Source organism: Podarcis raffonei, chromosome 2, assembly GCF_027172205.1.
Source record: "Podarcis raffonei isolate rPodRaf1 chromosome 2, rPodRaf1.pri, whole genome shotgun sequence".
In the NCBI taxonomy this organism is placed as follows: Eukaryota; Metazoa; Chordata; class Lepidosauria; order Squamata; family Lacertidae; genus Podarcis; species Podarcis raffonei.
Window position 1 is genome coordinate 98,414,817 of NC_070603.1, and position 15,482 is coordinate 98,430,298.

General features: G+C 44.6%; 1 protein-coding gene across 1 annotated transcript in view; it reads left to right on the plus strand.

Moving 5' to 3' along the window:
• Nucleotides 1–15,482, plus strand: part of TAFA4 (TAFA chemokine like family member 4) — a 128,436-nt gene that overhangs the window by 40,080 nt on the left and 72,874 nt on the right. Inside the window, 2 exon segments of the mRNA XM_053378742.1 lie at nucleotides 10,314–10,449; nucleotides 12,920–13,035. Coding sequence (XP_053234717.1) covers nucleotides 10,370–10,449; nucleotides 12,920–13,035 — 196 coding nt within the window. The 5' untranslated portion in view covers nucleotides 10,314–10,369.

A 15,482-nucleotide genomic window follows, 5' to 3' on the forward strand; every position in this document is an offset into this window, starting at 1 on the left:
CAAGGGATAGAGAAAGTGGAGGACGAAGGGACATAAACATGAGGCCTGCAGTAATTGTGAAAGACAAATTGCTACCTTCTTCCTCCCACCCTTAATATGTATCCTGACTGGAGTGTTTTCAGCCTTTGCTCATCCTCTGGCTTGTCTATACTGACTGCTCTCCAGCGCTTCTAATTAGGGTTGTTCTCCCCCCCACCCCCCAGTCCTGCCTGGAGATGCTAGGGATTGAACCTGGGGCCTCTGTATGCAAAGCAGATGCTCTGCTACTCAGGTGTAGTTCAGTCGGTAGAACATGAGACTCTTGATCTCACGGATGTGGGTTCGAGCCCCACGTTGGACAAAAGACCCCTGCCTTGCAGGGGGTTGGGTTAGTACGTTTCTGAGCACAATTCAAAGTGTTGGTGTTGACCTTTAAAGCCCTAAACTGCCTCGGTCCAGTATATCTGAACGAGCGTCTCCACCCCCATCATTCTGCCCGGACACTGAGATCCAGCACCAAGGGCCTTCTGGCCGCTCCCTTGCTGCGAGAAGCCAAGTTACAGGGAACCAGGCAGAGGGCCTTCTCGGTAGTGACGCCCGCCCTGTGGAACGCCCTCCCACCAGATGTCAAAGAAATAAACAACTATCTGACATTCAGAAGACATCTTAAGGCAGCCCTGTTCAGGGAAGTTTTTAATGTGTGACATTTTAGTGTATTTTTGATCTCTGTGGAAGCCGCCCAGAGTGACTGGGGAAACCCAGCCAGATGGGCTGGGTACAAATAATAAATAATTATTATTATTATTATTATTATTATTATTATTATTATTATTATAGATGACCATAGCTCGCAATGCTTCCCTTTTTTAAAAGGGAAATTCCCTTATTCCAAATAGGATTCCTTGCAAGAAAAGGGAAAAGTTGACAGCTATGTAGATGACCCTTGTGGTCCTTTCCAGCTCTACAGTTCTACAATTTTGCGGTTCCTCAGTAGCAATGCACTCGTTTTCAAAGGAGCCTTTTCACAGACCCAGACTTGTCCAGGATTATTCACAGAGGTAATACTAGCTGTGCTGATGAAGGTACATGTAAAGGGAATCTTAAGTGGTCCAGCACTGACTGGAACATAAGTAGGGTTCCCACTGGGTGAGATTCCATGATGAAGTGTGTGCCTCTTTTAGGGAGCTTGCCATATCTTTCTTTCTGAAAGATCTCCACGACCTTATCTCAGGATAAGATGTGGTGTTTATGTGTGCGTGCAAATATTAAAATTAAATTAAATTAAATTAAATAATTAATTAAATTAAATTTATTTAAAAAATAAATTTTAAAAAAGGGCTTTCCCCCCTTGGGGTGGGATCTGCAGTCTGCAGGGTGGGAAGCTTAGCCCTTCCCTCTCCAACCACAGTCTCAACAAAGTTTGCCTCCCTGAAGCTGCTATTAGTCCCCATCAGTAGTTTCCATGCTTAGCACTGGATATACCCCACCCCCCTGCTGAGTGTCTACGGAATGTGTAACGAGCATAATGTTTTCCTCAGGAAATTTACAGTTTTAAACTGGTGCGGATTTAAGGTGTTGCTTGGCAAATGGGCAATTATTACGAAATCCATATTGATCAAGTTTCCCGAACCAAAATGCATCGTGTGGCATCATCTCGTCTCTTCTTGACCTTCAACTGGTTTTTGCATCTGTCCTGGGATCCCTGTTTTATCTACAGGCCCTCTTGCGGCATCAGCCTAGTACTGTTTTGAAGCAACCTCAAGGATGTTTATAGTGGGGAAATAAGTCTGCTCATTTTCCTGGGCTACTTCCCAGCTGACACTCATGTGTTATTGCGCTATGCCAACATTTTTCGCTTTTTCCTCTTCCATTCACTTTGTTTATTTGATGTGCTTTCCACAAGTGTTGCGCTTAGGATGCCTCATCGACTCATCCCAACCAACTCCATCAGAGCATCAGTGTGTGCAGTTGCTTATTACATGGGTTCCGGCCATCTACCTCAGAGATGCTGCCTTTTTTTCTGTCATTGAAACTCAGATAGGACTGTTCAGATATTGTCAGCAGACCTTCCACTGAATGGCCGACTTCAGCAGGAGGCAGAGCCAGCTGGTATGTTGCTATTGTGTATGGGACCAGTAGATGTGTCTCCACTTCCCAGTCCAATGAGCGGAGGGAGGGGCACATCTGAAAGGAGTTGTGAGCAAGGCTGATGCCATGACTCTTCCCCACTCAACCAGCACTTTGGTGGGTGCCAAAAACCCATGCAATTAGTCCCGTCTTATGCTGCACACATGTTCTGCATCCACTTGCGACTGCGGCATAGGTAAAATGGCTCCCATGTGGGCAGGTGAGCATGCCAACTGACTGCCCCCCTAATGTTTGCAACCTTTTGACAAGAGAGGAGGCAGTAGGGAGAGACAAACACACACCTTCCATTTGTTTTCTGTGTATCCAGAATCCTAAATAGATGCAACCAGTGTGGGGACAACCTTGGGGCCAGGATGCCATAGACCTTATTTACAAGTTGCGCAAGTTAGCAGCCATTGCACAGGAGCCATCTAGTTGCTGCTTTGGGATCGCAGATTCCTTTCTGGCATCGCCTGTCCCTGTTTTTTCTGATGGAGGCCAAAAGGTGACGTGCTGGAAGGAAATATGCCCTGTGGACTTGAGCCCAAATGGCTGTTTAATGCTCTCTGAATTTGAGTGTGCTTCTGCTGAGGATAACAGAGGCCAGTGACTCTGAGGAAGAGAGGGAATCTGTTCCCAATAATTGTATTTATTTTGGCGCGGCACATTGAAGACAATGAGCTCTGGGGCTTGGTCAGAACAGAAAACGGCTGTGTGTGTGTGTAGGCAGATGTGTGGCCGGAATGCTGTGATGCCACAGGCTTTGGTGTCGCAGAAAAGAGGATGAATTGGAGGCATTCGTGACATTGGCACATTAATATGATTAATGACACAGCTTAATTTGCATGGGTGATTCATCTGTACACAAAAGAGAATTCTCAAATTAGTGGCTTTCTGGCAAAGGCAAGTGACTTTGAAAGGATTTGTCTCAGAGGGAAGAGCAAGAAAGGAGGAATTATTATTATTATTATTATTATTATTATTATTATTATTATTATTACTGAAAAATTAAGAAAAGGAATAGTGTTGCTGTGCATTCTTCTGGATGAGATCTAATGAGATTATGACCGAAATTGGAAATATTTAATATCTTTTATCACTATAAATTATGTATGCACAATCTGCTTAGCTGCCTTCCCTCCCATAAGTCAGGGATGAGTTAATTTGACTCTAAGACAGGGATTAATATCATTTAGGCCTTTTCTCTGATTACTTTAAAAACACAGCTGAAATTATAATGAACTGCCCAAGTCAAACAGATACAGCCAGTGATGCTGTAATTTGACTGAGAAATCTCTTATGTAAGCCACAAGAGGGCACCCTTGCTACGCTAAACCCAGACAGCCACATCACACGCTTGCGGTGTTTACTCTTAAAAATATATATTTTATAGAAATGCAGTTATTTAACCTGCTGTTGATTTTTTTAAAATAAAAAAACCTAATCCTTAACCCCAGGGTTGTTTGAAACACCAGTGATCATAGAGTTTATCGTCATATGCTGCCCCTGGGTAGCTTGCTTTCGATGCAATAAAAGAAACCAAACTTTTGTGTGTGGATTCTGTATGGAGTAATGCCTGCTATGTGCTACCAAGGCAGACAACATACAGCAGCACAGTGGGCAGATAGGTGCAAGCTGTGTTCCTCAAGTGTCTTCAGGTACCTTGAGAACAGTGCATGAGATTTTTGTTCCTGCTAAAATACAGAATGGGCTTTCCTTTCACTAGCTCAGGAATCGGACCACCACTGGTGATCTCTGAACCATCTTGGAGGTGGAGGAGGGGCACAGCTCAGTTCAGGGGCAGGCAGGTTCATCCGTTTCTGCTCAATTTCAGTTTTGCTTGTGTTCATAAATCTGTTCCATCCCAGACCTAGTCCTCTCCGTCTCAGGTGAATGTAGCATATTGCATGGCTGAGTGCTAGGCAGAACAACGTAATGTATGACCAAAGAACTTGAGGTTTTCAAGTACAACAACTTTTGTACTCATCGAAAGAAGAAGAAGAGTTTGGATTTGATATCCCGCTTTATCACTACCCAAAGGAGTCTCAAAGCAGCTAACATTCTCCTTTCCCTTCCTCCCCCACAACAAACACTCTGTGAGGTGAGTGGGGCTGAGAGACTTCAGAGAAGTGTGACTGGCTCAAGGTCACCCAGCAGCTGCATGTGGAGGAGCGGAGACGCGAACCCGGTTCCCCTGATTACGAGACTACCGCTCTTAAACAAAACACCACACTGGCTCTCAAGATAGGACCCAGTAGGAATTGCTGTGGTAGAAAGTTGCATGCTTTTTGTGCAATACTCAGCAAGGGTACCAAGGTGGCTGGTACACAATGGAATTTATAGAGGACAGAGATAAGCCAAAGAGATAAGCCATGAAGCTGGTGGACTCTTCTTTGTTAAAGGTTTTAACAAGGGAGACAAAGCAGGTGATTTCCTACTTTGACAGAGGCTCAGGCTAGATGCCCTTTGAGATCTCTGCCAACTCTGTGACAGCGGAAAAGAAAAGTAGCCACCAAATTCGGCAAACCAAACTATTTGATTATTTAGAACTGGCAAAAATGACACAGAAAATAAGAAATCAAAAAGACATAAAGTTTAATAAAGAATGGAATAAATTTATGACATACATGGAAACAGAGGTAAAAAATCTAAAAATCACAGTAGGTGTGACGTAGCACTTGTGACGGAAAGAGTCTTTTGAGGAAAAGAAACTGCAGATAAAAAATCATATAATATATTCTGAAACCGAGATGAAGGGAAGTCAATTAATGTTGTGTGTTATTTAGTTATTTAGTTAATGTAAGTTAATTAGTTGGTGTTTTATGTTAGGAGATGTTTTTTCTTTTGTTTCTTTTTATTATTATTTCTTTTATTTATGTACTCCTTTTTTGTATGTATGTGTTATGTATGTTTATTTTCTCACTTGTTTTAATGTTGGATGTAGCAAAATGAATTAAAACCAATGAAAAAAAAAGAAAAGTAGCCACCAAATTCAAAATAAATATGGCTTTGTCCACTATGTGCTGTGGACCAGCGACCAGGAATTACCATCAGGTTCTACAAGTGAGCTTCTCCAAGTAAGCCAGCTGGCCATTATTCATGGTAGAGGGCTGGCCCTACCATTGGGCAGAATGAGGTGGCTGCCTCAGGCGGCAGAGGTTGAGAGGCTGGGGAATGGTGGTGAGGTGTTAGAAGACACTGCTATGTGTCCCCTGCATGGCTAGTCTTCCAGTCTCAAATCCAGTGTTCTATCCCCAGTGTTGAAACAACGATTCAGCTGCCAGTTCTGCAGGCTTCCATATGTGCGTTGTTTGTGTGAGGGGCACCTTGCCTTTTGCCGACAAGCAAACAAGACAACACAAGATGTCTTGTGTTGCCCCAACTGGGTTAGATGTAAGCAGTTCTTAAGCTCCTTAATTCCTTGTTTCTACTCAATGGGAGTAGCCACCCATTGAGACAACAAGTTCTGAAATCTGGAAGGAACATGTGACACTGTCTTACACTGGACAGATCACTTCTCCTCCCCAACTAGCAGTGTCTACTCCAGCCAACATGGCGCCCTGTTACTGGACTCCAGCATCCATCTAGTAGACCATCTAACCATCTAGCTCAGTTGGTTAGAGCATGGTTCTCCTAGCCCCAAGGTCATAGGTTTGATCTCTTTATGGGATAGCTGCGTATTCCTGCATTGCAGGCGGTTTGACTGGATGAACCCCAGGGTCTACAATTCCATGATTCTGTGATCAGCCTGCCAGCTGATGATGAGAACTGTAGCCCAACAATATCTGGAAGAAGAAGAGTAGAAGAAGAGTTTGGATTTGATATCCCGCTTTATCACTATCCTAAGGAGTCTCAAGGGACACGGGTGGCGCTGTGGGTTAAACCACAGAGCCTAGGACTTACTGATCAGAAGGTCTGTGGTTTGAATCCCCGCGACGGGGTGAGCTCCCATTGCTCAGTCCCTGCTCCTGCCCACCTAGCAGTTCAAAAGCACGTCAAAGTGCAAGTAGATAAATAGTTACCGCTCCGGCGGGAAGGTAAATGGCATTTCCGTGCACTGCTCTGGTTCTCCAGAAGCGGCTTAGTCATGCTGGCCACATGACCCGGAAGCTGTACATCGGCTCCCTCGGCCAATAAAGCGAGATGAGCGCCGCAACCTCAGAGTCGGCCACGACTGGACCTAATGGTCAGGGGTCCCTTTACCTTTACCTTTAAGTAGTCTCAAAGTGGCTAACAATCTCCTTTCCCTTCCTCCCCAACAACAAACACTCTGTGAGGTGAGTGAGGCTGAGAGACTTCAGAGAAGTGTGACTAGCCCAAGCAGCAGTTGCATGTGGAGGAGCGGGGAAGTGAACCCGGTTCACCAGATTATGAGTCCACCACTCTTAAGGCAGCATGTTGGCCTTTGTATGTTCTGACTGGCAATGGCTCTCCAGAGAGAAGGCTTTTTAGGACTCAAGATTATCTGAACAGAAATGCTAAGGATAGAGCCTGAAATCTTTTGCGAGCAAAGTGTGTGCTTCAGACAGTCTGAATCATGTTGTGTTGTGTTAATTGTGTGGCCAAACCCACCAAACAAAGATGTCCAAGCAGTTCAAGGAGGAGACAGCAGTTGAACTTGCTTTTGCTACAAGCTTATACTTGATTCAGAAGAGACATTATATTTGAATGATGTTGGTACACGAGGATTACAATGGCAAAAGCGAATAATGCACAGAGGTTGTGCACTCACGAGTTTACTTGTTTACTCACGAGTAGTCTTTCTTGGGCATTCAATGGGATTTATTCATTGTATGTAAATTTAGGGCCAAAGTCCAATTAAAAAAAGCCAGTCCGGTTTTTGTTTTTTTTAAAGTAGAACAAAACAGGGATAATTAGGCCTTTAGGGATTTATAGCTAAATATCCATTACAGTTCACATTTGTTTAGCCCATTTAAAAGGGCAAACTCGGTTGGACAGCAGGTTAATGGTAAGTGAGTTTCCGTTTTTTAATTCATCACTTACTTGCCTTGATGGTTTTAAAATCTACCTGATCAGCAGCAATTTGAGGTGTTTTGTCTCCCATCCTCTGCTTGTTTCCTCTGAGCTCTTTAGAATGTTTAATTCATTTACATAAAAGTTAAGCATTAATCCATATCTTCTGTGCTCTTGTTTTAACAGCCCTCATTCTGTAATAGTTAAAAACGCAGTGTGCCTGCTTATTTCATTGATATAAATAAGGATAAGTAAGCAGTTCTTAAAAGGGAGAGGGGGAGAAGACGGGGCACTTCTTTTTAAAGAGGCGCACAAGCTGGGGAACAATTTAGAATTAAATCCACATTCATAAATTCCTTAATTGGCATAGTCATCATCTTTAATTGCTCATTATAAAGGATACCATAAAATGTGATGGGAGTAAATTGTTAGCAGATGATATTATGGGGGGCTATAAAAATGCATTTTGTAATATGTAAATATTGATGGGGGGAACGTTCGGCATTTAGCGCGAAGAAATAATGTGATTTAGAAAGTGATTGTAATCAAAAACTAAACTGCAGCTCTTCAGCTATGAGCACAAGTCATTTCATTGGAGAACTGGCACCGAAATCTCATGAGCTACATTGCAACTCCATTATCTTTCTAGGGTACAAATGCACAGTTGTTTGTGAATCCCTTTGTCACCTGAATGCCCGCAGCTCTGGTAAGCGTGCAATGTCAGTGGAAAGGGATACAGAAAACTGTGTCACACGGTCTCTTATGTATTGAACATGCTGCGCTGTGATCAGGCTTACCGTAAGTAGTATTCCAAATGCCCTGTAGCTGTGGTGGCCAGCCATACAGAGTAGACGTCTCTCAAAAGTACCAGTAAGGAGAGAATCCAGTCCTCTTATCATGTGATCTCCCAAAGTTTAACTACTGGAGTAAGACCTCGAACTAGTGTGCTTTGAAGCCATGGATCCAGCACATTGACTTTTCCTGTTGCCGTTAAATCAAGTTGTTGTGCATCGCTGGGTTGGGCTCATGGAAGCATGTGAATGGAGCTCCAGGTTCATATATTTCCATAGGATGGTGCCAAGGCTGTAGGGCAGACTTCCCCAACTTGGTGCCCTCCAGACACTTCGGAGGGCCGCTGCCATCAGCCCCAGCCAGCGCTAATAGCCCCAGGTTGTGGACACCTGCTCTAGGGAAGGGCTGTGTTTGCAAACTGCACTGCCCCAGTAGAGTTCTTTGCTATTAAAAGGTCATGTGTGAGCTTGTTGTTTACGCTGTGTGTTAGTCAATACAGTGGTACCTCGGGTTACATACGCTTCAGGTTACAGACTCCACTAACCCAGAAATAGTACCTCAGGTTAAGAACTTTGCTTCAGGATGAGACCAGAAATCGTGCTCTGGCGGCGTGGCGGCAGCGGGAGGCCCCATTAGCTAAAGTGGTGCTTCAGGTTAAGAACAGTTTCAGGTTAAGAACGGACCTCTGGAACGAATTAAGTACTTAACCCAAGGGTGGCGCTGTGGGTTAAACCACAGAGCCTAGGACTTGCCGATCAGAAGGTTGGCGGTTTGAATCCCTGCAACGGGGTGAGCTCCCGTTGCTCAGTCCCTGCTCCTGCCCACCTAGCAGATCGAAAGCATGTCAAAGTGCAAGTAGATAAATAGGTACCGCTCCGGCGGGAAGGTAAGCGGCATTTCCGTGCGCTGCTCTGGTTCGCCAGAAGCCGTTAATCCTTCTGGCCACATGACCCGGAAGCTGCACGCCGGCTCCCTCGGCCAATAAAGCGAGATGAGCGCTGCAACCCCAGAGTCGGTCACGACTGGACCTAATGGTCAGGGGTCCCTTTACCTTTATCGCTGTATTGGGCTTCCCAGAGTCACTTTGTCTGATGCAAAGGGCAGCCTCACAGATTGTTAAAAGGAATGTTTCCCCCTGCAAAGGAAAGAGGCATTTTTAAGGCCAAGATATCTCTCCTCTCACTTTTTTTTGCCTTCCTTAGGTACCTTTATGTAATGAAAATTGGGGGGGGGGGAGATGCAAAAGAGAAGAGAACTCTTCCACTTTATAATGGCAGAGGCAGATTTAGGGGAATGTGACTGGCTCCCCTGCTCAGGGTGCAGGGACTAAGGGGGCACCTTTCCACCTGCTTCCCAAAGCCTACTACAGTGGTACCTTGGGTTACATACGCTTCAGCTTACAGACTCCACTAACCCAGAAATAGTACCTCGGGTTAAGAACTTTGCTTCAGGATGAGAACAGCAGGAGCAGGAGGTCCCATTAGCTAAAGTGGTGCTTCAGGTTAAGAACAGTTTCAGGTTAAGAATGGACCTCCAGAACAATCTAAGTTCTTAACCTGAGGTACCACTGTATGTGCTTACCTCTAGAAGAAGGCGTGAGGGCTCTAGGACCCTTCCAGAGCCTTGCCCCTCCGTCCCAAATGTATTACTTAGTTATTTTGAAACATTTATCTTACTGTAACTAGTTTTTAAGACTGTTCTGCAGCAAAAGTTTGAAACTCAATTCTTGTGGGTGAAAGAATTCATTACTACACAAGAATTGAGTTTCATACTTTTGCTGCGGAACAGTCTATTGTGTGTTACAATACACATGCAGAGTTTAAGAATGCACAGAATATTTGCTTTCTATTGGCTTTGGAAGGAGCCAGAACATGAACATACATTATAGTGCTACAGTAGTTCTGTTGTGGGCATTATGTCTCTGAATACCAGTTGCTGGGATCACAGGTGGCGTGAGTGTTATTGTTCTCTGGTCTTGGCCGCTGTGAGAAGAGGGTGTGGGACAAGATGAGCCTTTGGCTTGATCCAGAAGGCTGTTCTTAGAGCAAAGGGGCACCAAGGTTATCTGAGCTGGCTGTAAAGATTTGTTGCATAAAATACATAATCAAGGTGGGCACAGATTGGCAAGAATTACCTGTTTATAAGCTGGGGGAGTGCATGGTTGCACCCTTTTATTAACTTTGGGGATATCTTTGTATCACTGACACAAAGCTCTTTGGGTGTATAACCGGAGTTAAAAATGAATAGGTACAAAAATTGATATTGCCAAGTCACTGACACTGTGCTGTTAAAATAAGGCCTGTAGACTTTCTTCATAGAATGTTGCTGTGGAATTTTCTTGCTCTGAAGATGTGGCACTGTGCAACAATAGTTTTACAAAGTTTCTGCCAGCACCTGTCTAAGCCCTCATTAATTGCTGCCTAATTTTGTTTTTTCTCTAGACCCTGGATGTGGAGGAAAGCTTGGGATATGCAGAAATGCTTGTGCCTATTTTCAAATGGGAATTTGGATTTACTGCAGGATATGTACACTGATAAATCTGTTTAACTACAGTCAAAACCTGGAAAAGGGGCTAAGGTAAGGGGAATGCTTCATCTTTTTAATAGACTATGAGGATTCCTGGAATGTCTGATGGGTAATATTAATAACCTTCAATTGACGTTACACAGGTGACTGATTTGGGAACGTGGAAAAACATGATTTGGAATGCATTTTTTTGGAGCGCTGTTACTCAGCTCTGATTACCTGGTTCTAAAGATTCAGTCCTACTTTTTCCAGAGTTGCTTCTTGTTCCTGAGAGATTTCTCTTCATATTCCTGGGCTACACCCAGTACCAAATTTTGAAAATACCAGTGTAAATCTAGAAATATTCTCCAAACCCAGATATGCAGGACCAGGGCCACCTCTATCAGTACCTGGCATCCTTGGGCAGTTATCAGAGCACCTGAGGCAGACCCCAACACCAGGATCTGCCCCCCCATGGATCCTGCTGCCTGAGGCAGTCACCTCACTTTGCCTCGTGGTTGGGCTATCCCTGGAGCAACTGATGGGAGTCCTTTAATTGCTTTTCTGGCCTGTCACTCTGAGCTGCACCAAGTTGCTGGGTCTTGGCACTCCTTTCCTATCTGACAGTGCTCCCAACCTAGCATCACTCTGAGGAGCTCTGGGGAAATTGAAAGGTTGGCTAGACTCAGCTGCCTAGTGTTGCCTCCCCAGCCAGGTGTGTCCAGCAGGGTCCTGACAGAGGAGGATGACCACTGGAGGACACTTTGTCCAGGTCTTCTTCCAACCTGGAGCCAGCCCTGTGCATGGCCTAGTTACTCAGTGAGGGCAAGGCACTCTGCAGATGTCCAGAGGTGCTTGCACCTCCATTATGGTATTGCATGCTAAGTCCTGGCCTTAAAATGCATTGCAGAGGGGTTGAGCTCTTGTTAGCGCTGTCTGAAATTATGTCCCTGGCTCCATACAGAAAGATTGAGCAAAGCCAAAGCTGGGACTTGCTGGGATTCACAGAATTTATGTTCTCCAGTCAACTGTCTGATACTGCTTAAGAGACAGCAACCCCTTCCATCTAGGGGCCTGACCTCCCATCTCACCACCACACTCATCACAGGTTATAGTTCTGGTTCATGCCATGGAATATCTAATTCATATTGTGGCCACATTGTTGCTTGGATGTAAGCCAGTGTCCTGTTCAGCCAGAAGGTCCAGATGGCAAAGCAGCAATCTTTGGCCGGGGTCCAGAGCAATGGTACTTTGGATGTTTTCATGCCACACAATTTCCATTCTGTCCTTTTAAAATCTCTTCCCCTCTCTCTTCCCTGTGGCATCATTTCTGTAATTTAAAACCAGTGTTGTTCAGGTTTTCTAGACCTAGGACTAGGGATAATTCAGATGAAAATGGAAATGGGAGCACAAATTCCCCATCTTTAATCATTTGTCCCATGTTTGGACTGCAAATCAACCCAGTGAATATGATCAGTATTTGCTGCTGTTGCTTTCAATCTGCCACTGATGTTTTTATATGTGTTGGAAGCCACCCAGACTGGCTGGGGCAACCCAGCCAGATGGGCAGGGTATAAATAATAAAATTATTATTATTATTATTATTATTGATGTGTAATTGATTGCACCCCCCCATCTGCACTGTGTTTCCTTTGCCTTGAAATGGGTTGAAATAATGTCAAAACTTATGTAATCTATGTCTCAAATTACATATATTATGCTGTTATGTAACTTGTCCACAGCAGACATCAACAAGAATAGCATAATTCTTGATGGAATACAAACTGCAGCAGAAAAGAAACAGTGCTGCAAGTGATGGATATAGGATAGAGTAGAAAATGATGCCCAACCCATAAATCCAACCACTAAAATAAAAATAAAAGTATCTCTCTACATCAGGGGTTAGGAACCAGTGTCCCTCCAGGTGTTCTTGGACTACAACTTCCATCATCCTTGACCATTGGTTATGCTGGCTGGAATGGATGGGAGTTGGGATCCAACAGCATCAGCAGCACCACAAGTTACCAACCTCCCCCCTCTCTCACACACAAACCACTTTTCGTCATCTTTCATTTCCCCAGAAGATAGTCATAGCAGTGCTGGTTTGAGCTACCATGGCTGATCCGTTGCAGACCAGTGATTTGTATGGTCTGTTCCAAAACGTTACTTAAAAGAAATCCCATGTATTTTATTTGTATGCGTGTGTTGTAAAGATCTCATGCTGAGCCATGCCCAGCCCTTCGAACAGAATCACACCCAGAGACCCTTTCAGCTGTGTATATGGAGGAAGCCTCAGCTGCTATTCTGAATCCCTTCTTATTATGAGACACGGCTGGTAGCGAATTGATCTTGGCTTAGGTGCAAATTTGATTCCATCCCCTTAAGTATTATGTTTTTAATAATCCATTCCAATTAATTTCCAGTCTGTCACCAGCCCCCCTTTTGCAGCTTTCCCCTTTTTCTTTTACATTACTCCCAAATTATATATTGTCCGTCTCACTCATTGTCTTCCTTTCCCCCACCCCTTCCCCGCTGCCTGCAGGATGAGGTCCTGTGCCAAATCAATGCTTCCGTCTCAGTGGCTGTTCCTGGCATATGTGTTAATGGTGTGCTGTAAATTGTTGTCCGCGACTAGCCACCATCCCCGGGGGCACCCAGGTAGGAGCTTTTAAACTCATTACGCGCCGCCGAGGCCAATTAATAACACTCTCTGAATGTTAGCGTCCACTTTTTAGCCATGGATAATTGATGAAGCTGTTGACACTGCGCTGCAATCGGAGCAGGAAAGGTTATGAACACATGTGTACGGAAAAAGAAAGAAAGAAAGGGATGAGTTATTGCTCAGATTTCAAAAGAGTTCATGGTAACGTTTATGTCGGGCAGTTTCCCAAGTGATTTCAAAACATCTTCCCGGTTTGGGGTGTTTTTCTTTGTTTCTCCTTTGTAACCAAAAGCAAAATAGATCTCAGTTTCGTATAGCAGAAAATAAACCCTTTTGTTACAGAAAATGAAGGTAGGTAGGGGAGAGGGGAGAAAAAATAATAATGATAGGTTACTAGTGATGTTTCACATGTTAGTTTCCTCTCCTTCATGTGATAAGCTGATTACTCTAACAAAATAAATTCCATTTTTAGAGCAGCTGTGATGGCCCTGCACAGTTGACAGGCTCTGTAGGATGTGAAAAACAGACCGGGTTTTCCCAGATGAAGAGATCAGTTATGGGAGGGGGGGGAGATGCAATACCTGGGTTAAGGAATCTTCCGAGAGAGGGTTTAGTGGGTAGGAACCTCCTGAGACCACTTGCTCACCAACCTAGGGATTTCAGCCAGAATCATATGCATGCCCAAATCTGTTGAACTGAAGACTGTGTCTCCCCACAGTAGTCTCTTCTGTGGGCTGTGGGAGCTGCCAGCCTGCTGAAGCGTGCTCCCTTTCTGTAAATGAAAGCTACTTGGCTCACCTGAGAATTTGGTGTAGAAGGTTTTGGACTTTGAGCCATAAGTGCTTGCCAGGCAGGACAGAACCATTTTGCTCGCTTCCCAGTCGGCGGGTTGCTGTTGCTTACCAGGAGAAGGCAGGGTTAGATGGGTGCTCTGCAAGCACACTGCCAGGAGCGCCAGATTGGCTCTGCTGGTGCATTTGCACCACGCTGACCTCCCTGCTGCCATGCCACTCCTAGTAATTAACAGGGACCCCCACCTGCCAGGATGGTAGCATGGCAGCCCTGCCCCACCAGGATTTCTGTATTTCCCCCTCTGTTTGACCTTTCCTGGGGTTCAAATCCCTGTGGACTGGTAAAGAGTGCCTTGAGCCTCACTTGAGTTGCAGGGGTTGTTGTGGGAATAAACAAGACAGACTTTTCAAAGTCCTTTGTATGGTGTGTTTGTGTGTTTGTGTGTGTGTGAGAGAGAGGGGGGGGAGAGGAAGTGCAATGCTCACTCCAATATTCTGAGCAGCTCTAAATTCCAAAGGTGCAACACTTTCCCAAGTGCGGTTTCTTTCGGACGATGTTCACTGGAGGTTTGTTGTTGTTTGAACTTATTTGTGGAAGCGCAGTAGCCACCAATAGCTTTTTCCTCCATTAATTTGTCCAGTCCTCTTTTCAAGCCATCTGAGCTGATGATCACCAGTACATCTTGGTAGTGGGAGCAAATTCTATAGTTTATATGCAGTGTGAGCAAAGCAACTGCTCTGAATCTCCCAACATTCAGCTTCATTTGGATATCTACAAGTTCTAGAGTTAAAAGGGAGAGAGAAAAGTTTTTCTTCTTTCACTTTCTCCACCCCACGCATAATTTTATACGCTCCTATCATGCTCCCTCTTTATGTGTCTTTTCTATAAACTGAAAAACAACAACCCAAATGTTGTAGCCTTTTCTCATAGGGGAGTTGCTCCATCTCCTTGATCTTCAAAGACGTGAGTCCAGAGTGGTTGTCCTTTTTGTTTGCTAATATGGGATAAAGATGCTTTTGAATTATGGTGCTGGAGGAGACTCTTGAGAGTCCCATGGACTGCAAGAAGATCAAACCTCTCCATTCTTAGGGAAATCAGCCCTGAGTGCTCACTGGAAGGACAGATCCTGAAGCTGAGGCTCCAATACTTTGGCCACCTCATGAGAAGAGAAGACTCCCTGGAAAAGACCCTGATGCTGGGAAAGATGGAGGGCACAAGGAGAAGGGGATGACAGAGGATGAGATGGTTGGATGGTGTTCTTGAAGCTACCAGCATGAGTTTGATCAAACTGTGGGAAACAGTGGAGGACAGAAGTGCCTGGCGTGCTCTGGTCCATGGGGTCACGAGGAGTCGGACACGACTAAACGACTAAACAACAACAAAGCGGCATGATTAGCTTAAGTCAATAAATATGTCCCTTCGAGTGATTATCTCTTTTGAAAAGCCTTTTCATGTAAGAAGGTTTCTTAGATCAGGCCATACTATTTACCTGTTTGGTCCACTATTGTCTACTCTGGCAGGCAGTGACTCTCCAGAGTCTCAGGCAGGGACTAAACCTGGGACTTCCCCCATTGGATGCTAGTTTGTGTTAACACTGAGTGCAGCCTGGGTCCCTATAACTGCATCCTTGTCATAAAAAACATGCTGACGA